The sequence below is a fragment of the Podarcis filfolensis genome, assembly GCF_964270895.1.
Source record: "Podarcis filfolensis genome assembly, chromosome: 15".
Taxonomy (NCBI): Eukaryota; Metazoa; Chordata; class Lepidosauria; order Squamata; family Lacertidae; genus Podarcis; species Podarcis filfolensis.
The window spans coordinates 7,111,599-7,127,263 of record NC_139618.1 but is presented as its reverse complement, the minus strand read 5'-3'; the positions used below and the strand labels follow the sequence as shown (position 1 = coordinate 7,127,263).

General features: G+C 46.6%; 1 protein-coding gene across 6 annotated transcripts in view; it reads left to right on the top strand.

Moving 5' to 3' along the window:
• Positions 1 to 924: 924 nt before the first annotated feature.
• Positions 925 to 15,665, top strand: part of SYNRG (synergin gamma) — a 60,171-nt gene continuing 45,430 nt past the window's right edge. For 2 of the 6 annotated variants that reach the window (XM_083587408.1, XM_083587409.1), the window contains exons 1-8: positions 925 to 1,157; positions 6,323 to 6,360; positions 7,968 to 8,086; positions 9,143 to 9,273; positions 10,663 to 10,768; positions 11,286 to 11,397; positions 13,042 to 13,347; positions 14,564 to 14,797. In XM_083587408.1, coding sequence (XP_083443534.1) covers positions 1,018 to 1,157; positions 6,323 to 6,360; positions 7,968 to 8,086; positions 9,143 to 9,273; positions 10,663 to 10,768; positions 11,286 to 11,397; positions 13,042 to 13,347; positions 14,564 to 14,797 — 1,186 coding nt within the window. In that variant the 5' untranslated portion in view covers positions 925 to 1,017. The remainder of the gene's footprint in view (positions 1,158 to 6,322; positions 6,361 to 7,967; positions 8,087 to 9,142; positions 9,274 to 10,662; positions 10,769 to 11,285; positions 11,398 to 13,041; positions 13,348 to 14,563; positions 14,798 to 15,665) is intronic. The other 4 variants (XM_083587413.1, XM_083587412.1, XM_083587411.1 and 1 more) reach the window with 3 other exon arrangements.

Here is a 15,665-nt window from a genome sequence, read left to right as displayed (position 1 = left end):
TATTGAGAAATCTACACCTGCATATATCTATAGATACTTGCTCATTTAGATCTGTATATGAGCTGTCAAAATTGTATATTTAATAGAGATTAATACATATAGGAATCTGAGAACTATATACCCATCTCGTTAAATCTTTATAGTTGTTAGATCTCAAATCTTTATATAGATTACAAAGAGCTTTAGGTCTACAGCTAGAAAAAACACACGCATACATCTTTCTGAAGATACAGTGCTGCGTATTGACTGACATATGCATATAAATCGAGATCCTACAGGTACTGACCATAGTTTGTTTTACTCTTCAATGTATTGTCAGGGCTTTTTTTTGGCATGCGTTAAAACTTATTTTTACTTTGTGTGCCTTGAGGTGACTGTGGAGAGAAGGCGGTTAAAAAGTATTATATTTATTTATACCTCTCCTTTCTTCAGGGCAGCTTTGGCAAACGGAAACAGGTAACAATAATGATAATGAAAAGACTAGTAATAAAATCTAATTATTGCTAAAGCAGAGCGGGTGGAGATGAAGAGACCTCTGGGATGAATAATAGCAGCCTCCATCCTGCCCCACACCCGGAGGGCACCTAGGGAAGCCACCCACCCCTGCCTATAGGGTGACTTTGCCTACGCCTCACAAGACCCCTATGCCCAAGACAGGTAATAATAATCAAAAGCCTAGTAATAAATCAAATTATTGTTAGGCAGAGCCGGTGGAGATGGATGAACAGTAGGCTCCCCACACCTGGAGGGCACCCAGGCACCTGCCTATAGGGTGACTCTGCCTACGCCTCACAAGACCCCTCACTTCCCCACTTTGTGGGGGGAGAGAGAAGAGGGCGGCTAGACCCCGCTCCTTCCCGCCCCTCAAGGCGGGCGCTGCCCAGTCGGTGGGCCGGGCCTGGCGGGGGCGAGGCGAGGAGGCTCTGCCCCGGAAGTGGCGGCGGCGGCGGCCCAGCTGACAGGAGCCCGAGAGGGAGGCCCTGCTTCGGGCTCCTGCCTCAGTCGCCGGGCAGCAAGATGGCGCTGCGGCCGGGCCAGGGAGCCGGCGGCGGCGGCGGTTCCCTCAGCACCTCGGCCGCCGCCGCTCCTCTGCCGGGCACCGCCGGGCCGCCTCCGGGAGCAGCAGGTGGCGCCGGAGGAAGCCCCGGGCCTGCCAGGTAGGAGGGGATCCCGCGGCCGGAGGGGAGGCGGGAAGCAGGCGCGCTTCTTCTCAGGTGACTTTGGCATCTCGGATTATTCAAGGGTCCCTCTGGCTCCCTGGAGCGACTTTTAAAGCCTTTGGGGGTGTATTCCCCACCCCGCACCAATTAAACCTAAATATATAGGAGAATACATAGGAGGAAGGAGAAGATAGGCACCTACATCATACCTAACACGTACATCATGGTTACTTCAATTTAGAGCCCGCCCTTCCATCCAAAGGAGTTCGTTTATATATGTGTGTATCTATCTATATAGTGCACAGGCTATAGATATTAGTATTTGCACGTATAGGCAAAGTGGCAATGCGCAGCCTATATGTTAGCTACTTGCCTATGTTATCTTAAATATTTTCTTTCAGATGCTTTAAATGTGATTGATTGGGTGGAGTCTTACTCAGGCAACACACACACAGTATACAGTATACAGTAGCATACAGTACACATAATGTGTGTGTACTTAATCTGCTTTCTCTCTCAGATATTTATGGATAATGGTTGGAGCGGGTGGATCTTTCGCCGTCTTAAAATACTGTACAGTAAAGCCATTCTGATGGATGCATAAGAATGTGTTGTATGGGCTTACGTATATCCGGTTGGTGATCATTAACATAACAGCATTAAAAGTATTTAACACCCAGTATTTAACATAGGGTCAGTGAATGGTTGCTAACCAGTTGACTGAGCTCCACATGGGTAATAGGCCCACTTGCAACCACAGGGTCTTTAAGCAGGTACTCAAAACAAAATATTGAGGCTTCTGGTTAATAATACTAGGTCAGGAGTCCTATAATCTAGGATGAAGGACGGTGCGGAAATTTAATTAATTAATCAATAGGTGCTGCAAGATACATTGATATACTAATCTCATTTACCTGGGGGTAAGCCCCACAGAATTCAGTAGAACTTACTTCTAAGTAGACATGGTTAGGCTTACCCTGTGAGTGTCCTATTTCTTCTAGAAGTAAGGTGAACATCATGTGTTCATTGTTGCCTTTCTGGCTGAATGTAAAGATTGGGCAGATATCTGTCTATTAGGCATTTAACATTCATCAGTTTATTTATTATTAAATTAGAAAGAGAGAATTAGAGAGAGAGAAAATGTGAGATTCCTCCCCTTAGTAAATTATAGATAGATGAGAAAAATAGGTTCTCTCTCCCCATCAATTATATAAAACTGAGAAAGAGAGAGAATGGGTGAGGAGTCCATTTTTTTAAAAAAAGTTTACATTTTTGGATAACAAGTACAGAATTCCACTATCCACTTTTTTTAAAGTGGGGGAGGAATGCTCAAGGTTGGGTTTCGGGAATTTATTATTTCAATTCTTAATTTATTTTTTAAAAACTTATGTTTAATTTCAAGGCGGAGGAACACAACTTGGGTTTGTTTTAGGACAGGGTATAGGTCTTCTGGAGTCCTTTTTCTATTGATAATTCTTTTTCCCTCCTGTGTAATTTCAATGGATGTTTAGGAACCCATAGCACAGTAATGTCACTTACTTATACGTTGGCTTATCTCTTCCCGCAGGGTATGCTTCCTACCTCCACCCCCCACCTGAACAACAACCATATGAGATAGGTTAGACTTGAAGTTCCCATGTCCAATTGAGTTGCATCCTCAGATCAGGGGCTACCATTGTTTTTAAAAGTTATTAATAGCAGTGGCTGAGCAATTTCAATCATAACTGCAAGGCTGGGTAAGGGAGAATCTAACCCTTTCTTCTGACCCTGGAGCCATTTCCCTGTTAAAAGTTGTGCTGTAAAACTGCTTTTTGCCCCATGGAGCAAAACATACAGGTATCTTATGGCCGCCAGTATTTTTTCCCTACGGGGCAAATACTAACTTTGAGGAAGGGGAGGAGTGATTTTAGAATCATAGAGTTGGAAGGGACCCCAGGGGTCGTCTAGTCCAACCACCTGCCATGCAGGAATCACAGCTACATCTCCTGTGCCGGCGCTCAGTCAAACCCAAGCCCCTCTGCTACCAATATTCCTTGAAAAGAGGTTAAAGTACAGGTTATAAAGGTATGACATTCCTGTCCACCTTCCCCATTAACTATTTTAGATAGCTTCTTGGGGCAGATACTTCTCTGTTTTTATTTACATAAGTATATGGCTTTATCTAAATGATAAACAAAAGTGTGTTGGGTATAGGCTGAGCGTTTTCTTGTTACGGGGTATGGTTGGTGCAGCACTTGAGGAGGATTAATGTAAAGCAAGTGGAAGGTTGAGATGCTGAGAGTGCTTTATCAGTCCATCCCTCTTCCCAGTTTTATTTATTTTTTGTTTTTAAACCAGCTTGATGGATTGAAGGTTTGGATTGCAGTCCCAATATTGGTTAGTCACTCTCCCAGAGAGAATATGGCTGCTGTGCTGTGCTGTGCCTGGCTAGGCTGCTTAAAATTCCACCAACTTCAAAGAGGCATAATTCTTGGAGCCTACGAACATTCCTTTGGGAGTTCAACTTGCCCTGGGACAGGCAGTTATGTGTAGGTGAACAAGTAAAAGGTTCTGTTGGCTTTAGAGAATGTTGGGTTTATACCCACTCAAGTTAATATTTCTTCTTCTTACCAGAGGTACTGGTGTATCTCTTCCAGTTGAATGTGTGGATTCAAGAATTCATTCTGATGGTGCAGATAAAATATAACTGATAGAATTCTACAGGTTGGGATATTAGTGTGTGAAAACAGTCCAGATCCAATGATCCCTAGATGGTCGAAAGTGGTTGAAAGCCAGGTGCAAAATGTGCCTGGCATACTGGCGGTATATAAATATATTTTATAAATAAGCAAAGGTAGGATGCTGCCCTCTGCTAAATCAGACCAGTGGTCCATCTATCTCAGTATTGTCTACACTGACTGGCAGTGGCACTCCACGGTATCGGGCAGGGATTGAATCTGGAAGCTTCTACATGCCAAGCAAATGTTCCACCACTGAGTTACGGCCCTTCCTGATTTAGCATCAGAGAAAATGTTGGTCTTGTGTCTTCTTTTCTCTCTGACTCTAATTAGCAGGAGTGTGTTTTCTCCTTTGTAGCTGCTTATAAATAAGTCACCGCTTCTCTGGAAAGCCATGCATGTTTAATGATTCGGCCTTTCTTTTCTTCCTGTGTGGAATGGCAACGAGCCCCTCAGATCAAGTCATGATTTTGCCCCTTCTCCCCCTCCCTCCTCTTTCGTGGTAGGATCCTGATACAGAAGGATGGGGGGGGGTCACGCGTGTGGAGCGCTGATGCAGATGTGTGACTCCCACAGGGGAGTTTAAACGTGACATGTAGGTTTGAATTAGCACCAGTTTGAGCAACTAGTAGATTGAAATTGGGCATGTTGACCTCAGTGGCGGGTTCCTTATGATTAATGCAAGCGTTCGTCAAATGCCCTTATTCTTTTGTTCTTAGCAGTGTGCAGCCACTGGTTTTTAAGGGCGGGAGAGACTGTCCTGGGACTTTAACACAGAGGTAGTAAAGCGCTTTCAGATGGAGGGCCACGCTCCATTCTGAGCAACCTTCTGGGGGCCGCATGCCAGGGGTGGACAGGGCCAGATGCAAATGTGAGCAGAGCAATGAATGTGAATCTTACTTTAGTATAGTAGGCTAGTTCTGTCTTGCATCCAGGCATTATCAGAAGCATTATCAGAGTTCAAGGACACCTTCCAGCCAAGCAAAACACTCAAGGAGAGTGCAAAGCAGGACTGGTGAGGACTGTGGCCGTGGGGTGCAGAGGGATGTTTGTGAAGGGGCTTTGGGTGGTTCCCAAGGGCCACAGAGAGAGACCTGGGGGGCTACTTGAAGAGGAAGCCTTCCTGTTGAAGAGCACCATGGGTTTGCAAGGGCTGGTCCCCTGGACGCCTTTACTGTGAGGCAGTGGTTCCCCCCACCCCATATTGGGATGTCTTACAGAACTCCAAGCTGATCTTGTGAAGTAAAAACTGCTAACAAACAATTCATTTCACAATTTCAAAATTTAAACCACAATCGCAAGACTTGCTTCCGGCCCTGTTGTCTCCCCATGCAAGGCGGCTCTGCAAAGAACTGTATATACAGGCAACAACCGTGTTGTGCATGTTCAAAGCACGTGGGACCGTGCATGCCTGCATTACTGCGAACGCGGAAGTGGCAGGAAAAGGGGGTGCAACAGGGTAGGGCAGGCTTATGTGGGCTTCGCAGTTGCATGTGAGGACCCGGAATGCAACCCCCGTGCAAATCTGGAGTTGCCTGTAGTGGAACAGGTTCACATTCGTCCACGAGACTCTCCAAATGCACAGGTACATCTCCCTGAGACACTCCTTGAAATGGAAGATGCATCAACCCAACTTAATGGGCTTGTTATGGACCCTTGTGAAAGGGACATTAAAAAGGATGTGTGCCTGTGTTAAATGGCCACTTTTTTCTCCTTATTCAGCAGTTGTGAGTAGCCCTCAGCCTCAATACTGAGGAGTTGCAGTAGTGGAAGAGGCAGATTTCGTTCTTTCAAGTCCTGCTTAGGAGCATCCAGGTGCTTTGGGTTTGGCCATTGTGGAAACTGGACTGCTGGGCTAAATGGACTTCATCTGTCGAGACTCTTCTTACATTACTGTGCTTTTCAAGCAGGAGCAGGAGGAACCTCAAGCTCTGGGGCTGAATGTGGCCCTGCAGGCCTCTCTCTCTGGCCCTCAGAATTCTCCCCAGGTCGCACCCATACGTAGTCCTCCTTCATGCCCAGAGCACTCAATGCTTCTTGCATACCTGGATGAATACTGCTTGCTTACACTCTGTGTGTTTTCGTGTTTTACTGTTCTGTTCCATAAAACATAATGAGAGTAAAATGCTTTTATTATTGTTTTAAAAGTTCTTTACTCTAATTCCATTTTATGGAATGAAACAGTAAAACAAACTGCTTTTCATAGAACATATGAATGCGGAAATGAGAACGAAACCCAGCTTCGAATCTGGATTGTGCCTGATGGACAGTAAGGAAATTCCACTAAACTGCTCTGTTTGCGGACAGCTCCAACACAGGAGAGAGCTGCCAGCCACAATTCATTTACCAACTTGACCCCCAAACAGTTGAGGCAATGTTTTGCATTAGAGCTTGCACTATTACTCAAAATGGAAGACTCACGATTTTCACCACTTTCTGTTTCAGCTTCATGTTTCCTGTTGCAGGTGGTCTTGGTCCTCAGGGTACGTAAAAGTTCAAACTTTAATGGGAGGGGAAGGCAAAGTATATTATTAGGAAAGGGGAACCTGCGGCCTTCCAAGATGTTCTTGGACTCCAGTTCCCATCATCCCTGATTGGTTGGGCCCAAGCCGACTGGGGCTGATGGGAAATCGACACCATCTGGAGGACTCTTTGCTAGAACTGAATGAGGTTCAAAACTGCAAGTGTTAAAATATATCTCTCAGAGTTGTTGTTGTTGTTGTTTTAAGATCTGACTCTTCCCTATATGTGATGCTCAAGATGAGGGTGTTGAAACTTAGGGTAAAGAAAATCTTTGGGTTCCTCTTCCATAGAAGTGGAGCTCCAAGGCTTCCTTGGGGAGATGCCAGGACACCTGACAATGCAGGACTGGTGCAGATACGTCTCTTAAATCAGAGTTACATTTCAGGTGCTTTCCCCAGAGGTGTTAACTGTTCTTAAGGAATGTGCCAGTGCTGCCATTGACCAAGGTCAATTCTAATTATTTGGCTTCAGAGCTCTTCCTAATGGAATCCCCTGTTAGATTAACCATTATCAAGGCTTGTAATGATGTAGCCCTTAATCGTGACTAAGACTTGCAGAGAGGGGAAGAGCTGGAGGAAGGGATCCCAGGATGGCATCCTTGCCTGGCAAACTTGGGGCAGATCCCACTTCTGGTACCTTCCCTGGGCGGCTTGGGTCTGCCTGCCACTCCACTTTCCCACAATGTGCCAAGAACGACCCCGCCTCAATGGGAATGTGTGAAATTAAAATGGCAGCTAGCCCCAGCAATCTGGCATCGCTTGGAGATGCCCACAGCCCCCATATGTTGGGTCCAGTGGCAGAAGAAGGGGACCTGCTGGAAGGCACTGTGTCCAGGGCCTCCCCCCTAAATCTGGAGCCATCCCCAGAAGGAGTATCTGATCTTGCAGCCCATCCCCAACCCCTTAACCAAGCCCTGCCGTGGGACAGTAAAGGAGGAGGATGAGACAGTGGGGGAAGAAAGAGCTGTGAATGTAGGGGGTCCCCCTTCCCCACCCTCTGGACCCCCTCAGAAACTCAACAAACCTACTGTACCTGGAACTGGGTGTGGGAGCTCAGCTGAATGGGACACAGCTGTAAGCAGCCTGAGGAAGTGCCATCCAACCTGGGTTTGCCCATAAAAAGAGTTGAGAGACCAGGGTGCTACCCGCTCTTTCCAGGAACTCTTCTCGTTGTGAGACTTTTGTGGGTGAGCTGAGAGTTTGTTTGGACCCTGGGTGAGAACCCAGAGGCTGAGAGGGAGGGTGTGTCCAAAGGAAAATGAATTAGTATTCATATCACTTTGTATTAATGTAACGTTTTTATATGTAGCTGTATTTTTGTAATATTTTGTTTAATTTGTTGTTGTTTTCAGTTTTTATGTACACTGCTTAGATATTTTTTTTAAATATATTAAGCGGTTTAGACATTAAATAATCAAGCAAAATAATCAGTTGATTAATAATATTGAAATAATGGTTGGGTCAGACGGTGGCCTGCCTTGGCCCAGATAATTATGCTTGTAGCTGTGGATTAATAAAATTTAGATCTAACAGGGAATCCTAACCAAACCTTTCATGCCTTGGTGTAGGTATGATTCCCATGCAACAGCAAGGCTTCTCGATGGTGTCAGTCATGCAGCCCAACATGCAGGGCATGATTGGAATGAATTACGGCTCTCAGATGCCTCCTGGAACAATGACCATGCAGGTTTGAGACTTGTGCTTAGTCAACAGGAAGCTCTTGGGCTTTGATCTGTATCAGGAGGAGTGGAGTTTGCTGATTTATGCGAGAAACCTACGGGAGCGGCCCGGCAGGCTTCCCCTTCCTAAGCTTCTTTCTCATAAATAAAATATTTCAATTCGTATCCTTGCTCTTGCACCAAAGCCACCCTGTGAAGCTTCTCAAAATATCATCTGAGTACAACCAGTGTCAGACTTTGGGGGGCCCTTGGCATTTGGCATGGGGCCACGTGCTCACTGCCTGCCCCCAGGCGTGCCGAAGCTGTGGCAGGTGGGAGTGCTTTTGAATGGGAGCTAAGCTTGGCTGCTATCCATTGTGGCCACCTGCCATCTTAAAGTTACTCAAATGCAGTGCCCCAGCATGTAGATTTATAGTCCTACTCAGACACTGCTAGGGCAGCCACCATAGGTGAGCTGAGCCCTTATTCAGAAATGAGCTTGCTGCTAAAAAAGAAAAAGAGAGAGCATTTGTTGAACAGCAGTGCAGCCAGGTTGGGCTGGTGAGGTGCCCTTTCAAGCCCCTGTGGCCCTTGGGTCAGTGCCCCACCTTGTCAACTGCTGGTGCCGGCACTCTGCCACCACCAAGCATCCTATTTGTGTCTCGGGTGTTACGGGGAGGGGATGAGGAACTCTTTGCACAGCAAGCCCCAATGAGAGTGCAGAATCTTGGGGGAAGCATGCTATAGGGCAACGAGGACGAAGCATGCTCGGTGGTGACAGAAAGTTGAAACGGGAGTTGGATGGAATGGGATGAGCTGTATTGGAAGTGTGCATGGCTGGTTGGAACTCCCGTAAAGCAGGAACCCTCCACCATTGCAGTGTTTTGTTGCAGCAGGTCCCGTGGCCATTGCAGATTAGACCAGAAACCTTCTGCACACCGTGCAGGTGTTTTCTCACTGAGCTGCATCCCTTTCCCAGATTCCTGGGTTGGCTTCCCCCAATGTTTCTTGCTCTTAGCAATGTGGTTTTTATTTTATTTTTAACATTAAATAATTGAATGCCATATGTTTCATTTGCTTCCCAGGGTGGCATGAATCTGGGCCCGATGCAAGCGGCTGGGATGTCATACATGGGGCAGGCTCCCTTCTTAGGAATGCGCCCAGCAGCTCCTCAGTACACCCAGGACATGCGGAAGCAGTTTGTGGAAGAGCAACAGTAAGTGATGCTTAGCTGTCCCCCCCAAGTGTTGGGATGGAGATGAGAAGGGTTGTTAGGGGCCTTATGCTAGGGGCGGGGTGCCTTTAGAGCCCAAGAAGAACATTCCGTTTTGGGCAACCATATGGGGCTGACATACCAGTGGTGGGTGGAGCCAGTGGCAAAAGTGGGCGGAGCAAAGGAGATGACTGACCTTTGTACAGTAGGCTACATTCCAGCTTTTCAGAAATCATAGGGTTCTAAATTCACACAAACACCCCTCTCCTTCCAAGCAAGTAAGGAGCATTAGCATGAGAACCCATTTCAGCCATGTGGGAATGTTCTGGGGTGCAGGAGAGGATATACTGTGAGATTATATCCTAATCCAATTTGTGCTAACAAGTTCCCAAAATATCAGCAGAGTTTATAACATTCCCCTTTTTAAGTTTGCAACGGTAACGCTTGCACAGGTTCGCTAGAACCTCTATAATAATTACTCTGGTAATTTCCCCTTTTGTTCCCTCTTAAAATACAAGACACGACACAGTCTTTATAAAAGTATAAAAGAGTTTGCTCACGTTCTGTTCACAATATGATCCCAGAAGGCAGACACGCTTAAAAAGGTAAAATACACTCAGAATCTATCTTATAGGAAGATAGTCCCGTCCTCTCTTGGCTGAGAGCCAAGAGGGCATCCTGCTTCTTCGAAAAGTGATGGCAGAGAGAGGCAAGAGGCAAGAGAGAATGGCTGCCTGCCCTGTGCTTTTATCATTTACCTGCACAGGTGAGGCCACACCCACCTCTGGTCACATGCGGAGGAAGTCCGTCCCTAGGAAGTTTACCTGCTTGCTGGACAGACATCCCTCCCCATGTTCTAACATGTACACTCTAGGAATGTTGTCATTGACTGCTCCTGCGTTTTACATCCCACAAGCCAGGCAGCTGTGAAGATCACATCTGAATTTGGAGATTCAGATGGAGTGCCTCGAACAAGATTGGGTCTTGGGCAGTGTTACTTTGTCCTAAGGCAAGCCTGGGGTCAGGCGCAGCCCCCCATTAGTGTGCTTACTTGGCTGGTGTTGTCTTTGAACAATGTCTCTTGCTTGCCTAGATAGAGAAGAGGAAGGGTCATGTCGGTGCGTATAGAAACTAGCCTAGGACACAAAGGTAAAATTTACATGGGTTGCTCCACCCACTTTTACTTCTGACCCTGCCCACCAAGGGCACATGGCCCTCAGAAGATTGCACAGAGGGGAATGTGGCCCTCAGGTGGAAGAAGTTTCCCTACCTCTGGTTTATGAAATGTAATACTTAGCTGCGGAAAGCAGGAAAATAAATAGTGGTGAATTTAGGGCCTAAATAATAATCCTTTTTTAAAAAAAATATGGCATGGCTTGTATCTCGTTTCAGGAAACGATATGAACACCAGCAAAAGTTTTTCGAAGAGGAAAGGAAAAGGCGCCAGTTTGAAGAGCAGAAACAGAAGCTACGGCTTTTAAGCAGCGTGAAGCCAAAGGTCTGTTGACAAGGGGTGTTTTCAGCAGCACCCTGTCAGATTTTAAAATCATTAACATATTTTCTCTTGAGCTGGGAAAATGAGCACAGCTGATAGAAAATGTAACCTTTTAATGAAACAGTGCAGAACATTGAAATGTACAAGGTTGAATAAAAAACAAGATACGAAATGATAAACTTCTCCCGGACAAAAAAATGTTTTAGTTTGACTGTTTCGGCTGGCCTCTTGATAAAGGTTGCCACTGAGATGCAAAGCTGGCTTTTGTTGGGGAAGAAAAAGTGTTTAAAACATATTTTTCACATGCTGTTAAGAGTTTCACTGCGGGTCATGTCTTCACTGTCAGGCAGGGTGCTTCTGAATGCCAGTTGCTGGAAACCGCAGGAGGGGAGAGCGCCCTCGCACTCGGGTCCTGTTTGCAGGCTTTCCTTTGGGGCAACTGGTTGGTCACTGGCTAGAGGGGCCTTTGGCCTGATCCAGCTGCCATCTTTTTCTTACGCTCTAATGCCTCTGTTTCTAGATGGGTGAGAAGAGCAGAGACGATGCACTGGAAGCTATTAAAGGGAACCTGGATGGGTTTTCCAGAGATGCGAAGCTGCACCCCACGCCGACATCACATCCAAAAAACTCAGGTATTACGTTTTTCATCAGAGATGCAGAGAATGAAAACCTCTCTTGTAGCTTCCCCCCTGAGCTGGTGGTCTCCTAGTGTTGTCGGACTCCAGTGCCCATCAGTCCCAGCCAGCCTGGCCAATGGTCAGGGATGACACTTGGTCCTGCCACTCTCACAGGCACACTTGGTGGGGACGTGGGAGAGGGCCTTTTTGGCAGCTGCTCCCAGACTTTGGAACTCCCTCCCTAGCGAAGTGAGACTGGTCCTCTCCTTGTTGTCCTTTCACTGGCAGGTGAACACCTTCCTGTTCCAAGAAGCTTTTGGAAACCAACTCCTTTTAATGAAAGGGCTGGTGTCGTGCTCTTTGAATTGTAATTATTTGTGTGGTTTAAATAGATTTAATACATGCATATAGTTTAAATTTTGTCAATGCGTAATTGCTTTTTCTATGTTTTTAGCAGTTCTTATTTTTATCTGTAAACCATCTTGAGTCCCATTAGGAAAAAAGGGCAGGGTATAAATAAATGAATAACAACAACAGGATATGTAGTCTAGAAACCTCTGGAGGCCACCAGGGCAGGGCTAAGATAATGAGATGCAGCTTCATAAAAACCATTTAGCATCTATCTAGTTGATAAAAAAATTATTCGTTTCTTCATTTGTTAATACATTAAGGACATACTGAAACCAGAGTTAAGCACTTATAAATCTCACTGATTCAACCTCTCCTTTTGAAATCAGCAGGACTGAAGGGTGCATAACTGTGACGGGATCATAGCAACACCCATATAAAACTCAACAGGGAGAAGGATTTTTTTTCTCTTTTGAGCGAGGGGAGGGGAACCAGAATTAATTGGCTCCACCTACTGCTGGACTCCCTGCCTTCCACCCTGGCAGTCCCAATGAGCGTCAGTCACTACTGCCTCCATTCCATACACCTTCACAGGACAAATGCAGCAGCTTTAAAACTTAGTCACAAGATTAGGATGGGTACTAACAACATGTGTCTCAGGTGGCAAATCCCAGGATAAAGAGGTGCATCTTCAACATAACAGCAAAACCTATACAGTCGTACCTTGGATCTTGAACGCCTTGCAACTTGGAACGTTTTGGCTCCCAAACCCAGAAGTGAGTGTTCCAGTTTACGAATGTTCTCTGGAAGTTGAACACCCTTCCGTGGCTATCGATTGAGTGCAGGAAGCTCCTGCAGCCAATCAGAAGCTGTGCCTTGGTTGTCGAATCTTTTCGGAAGTCGAACGGACTTCTGGAACGGATTCTGTTCGACAACCAAGGTACGACTGTATAGTGAAGTTGCCAGACGCCCTTTGAAGGGGAGGGAGTTCCACAACTTAGGGGCTGCCACAGACAATACACTCTCCTGGGCCGCCGCCACCTGAACGTCTGAGGGCAGGGGAACTCTCAGGAGGACCTCCTCAATGCAGCAATGTTCCTCAGCGCAGCAGTTTATGAAACGCTGAGCAATACCGCTTGGCATGGAATCAACATTGCCAGCAACCTTGTTCTGCCTTCATTAGAAATGGCCATTTCTCTCCCTCCCTCCCTCTCTCTCTATTTATTTATTATCCTTAGCAAAAAGCCTTGTTGTCCTCATTGGTTTCCATTTTGTGTGTACGTATGTGTGTGTGTTCATTCCATTTTGCAGATCATCCCACGCCATCCCATTCTACTGTGTCTGTCTCCCAAACCTCTGCCTTTCTTGACGATGACGAGTTTAGTGACTTTATACAGGGGCCTGTCGAAAACGCCCCGACATTCGTGCCTCCCACCTCTTCCCAGCCTTTTCAGTCTTGCCATCCTTCCTCCCAGGCTGGGCAACGGCTTTCAGAGAAGGTTGTGGCCCAGTCTCTCCCTCCAGCCCAGATTCCAGTGTCCTCCATCTTTCACGGCCCCAGGGGGCAGGTTCCTTATTTCTCTGCTTCTCCAGCTTCACAAAACACTCAGAAAACAGGTAACATACCATATATTTGGTGTTTGGGAGGGGATGGGGTACGAAATCTAGCAGCACTGAATATGGGAACGTGACTTTATGCTTGGTAAATTCCATCTAATCAAAAACAAGTGATTTGACTTAGAGCTGCAACATTTAGGCTGTGATCCTGAGCGCACTTCCTCTGGAGTAAGCCCTGTTACATGCAGTGGAACACGTGTCTAGCAAATATGCATGATGTTGTATTACTAGGTTGCTTAAAAATATTTTGATTGATTTAAGAGGTAAAGGTCAAGATAAAGGGACCCTTGACCATTAGGTCCAGTCGTGGCCGACTCTGGGGTTGTGGCGCTCATCTTGCTTTATTGGCCGTGGGAGCCGGCGTGCAGCTTCCGGGTCATGTGGCCAGCATAACGAAGCCGCTTCTGGCGAACCACAGCAGCGCACAGAAACGCCATTTACCTTCCCGCCAGAGCAGTACCTATTTATTTACTTGCACTTTGACGTGCTTTCGAACTGCTAGGTTGACAGGAGCAGGGACCAAACAACAGGGGCTCACCCCGTTGCGGGGATTCGAACCGCCAACCTTCTGATCAGCAAGTCCTAGGCTCTGTGACTTAACCCACAGCGCCATCCACGTCCCGATTTAAGAGGTACCCACCCCCAATTAACTGGGCAGCAGAATTTGAAAGTTAGTACTTCCAAATCTGTAGTGGCAGGTGCTTTCTTAGAAGAGGTATTCTCCCCTCTTTTGTCACAGGAAGGAATGCCTCTTGTGCCGTGACTTACATACGTAACATCTAAATAATAATGATCACTCCCTCTAGTGTCAAACTCATGTGGTGAGTGCCAACAGATACGAAGCTAAAATGGAGCTATTGGAAGGAAGAGGGAGGTATCAGCATGCTCAAGAGAACCTCTAGTTTTTTGGGGGAGGGGGTGGGTTGAAACACACCTTAGGGGCAACTCCCCCTCCCAAGAAGCTGACTGAGGCCTGAGCATGCTCAGTAGCCATGGAATGTTGAGAGCTGGTTGGAAAGGAATAAAATGACGTGTAGGAAGACATGGCATCTGCACCAGCCTTGGGTATATGTGGGGCTGGTCATTCATTCTTGTTTCCACACCTCGACAGCTCCTTTTGTGTTTGGAGGCAGGGTGTATTTGTGCGTGGATTGGGGTGGAGTTCCAAACTTGAGATTTAACCAAGTGCCAACAATTCCTCCTTTTATCTGTCCAGGCCCTCCCTTGGAAGAGAAGCCCCTGCCACCCTGTGGGTTGAGTGAATTTGGGCAGCCACAAACCCAACTTAAAACTCCTGACGCTGAGCTCAGTGCCGCAGCTCCAGCTGCAAACGGCCCTGATCCCAGGTTAGGGGCCAGTAACTGGCAGCCCGTAGGGGTGCTCCCGAGCGGCAGCCCCGGTCCAAAGGCAAACAAGGCTTCAGAACAAAACCTGTCAGCCCAAGAGCGTGGTGAGCATATCTGTGTCTTGCAGAGCTTACGCTCCAGTGCTGCTTGAACATGCTAACCTCTTTAACACGAATGCCGGGTGATTTTGCTCTGAACCCCTGCTTGAATAATAACAGCAAAGTGCCGATTCTCCTGACTTAACATGTGACGTCCGCAAGTTCTTCTGTTTCTCAAACTTTGTTTGTAACCTGTAAGGGTCAAAACCTAACAAGCTTCTTTGAATAAGATTTGATCCTGCCTCATTTTCAGCAGAAAAAAAGTTCTTCCAATCATGCATGCTTTCTTCTGATTCTTGTCTTTAGCTGTTATTTACCTTGTGGAGTGGGGGGTGGGAAATAAACACCTCATCTCCTCAAACAGCAACAAATGCACCCCAATACCATGAATGAAGTTGATGGATGGTGTAGACTTAAGGCCAGGTGATAGGAGAAGGAACATAGGTCAGTTGTGGAGCTTCTTTGCATGCAGAAGGTTCCAGGTTCAGTCCCTGGCATCTCCAGATAGGACTGGGAATACCCACTGTCTGAAACCCTGGAGAGCAGCTGCCAGTCAGTGTAGACAACACAGGGTTAAGCAGACCAACAATATGACTTGGTATAAGGCAGCTCGCTGTCTTCCTACTAAATGCAGCACCAGGAGGAGTGGAATATTAAGGGGAGAGATGTAGCTCAGTGTTGCAGCATGTGCAGAATGTTCCTGGTTCAACCCCCAGCAGCTCCAAGTAGAAAGACCCCCTTCTGAAACCCTGGGGAGCCGCTGCCAGTCAGTGCAGACAATACTGAGCTAGACGGACTCTGCCTATGTTCTATAATAATTCACACAAATGTAATTTGAGCAATAGAACCCAATATTAACTGTCCCAGTATTTCC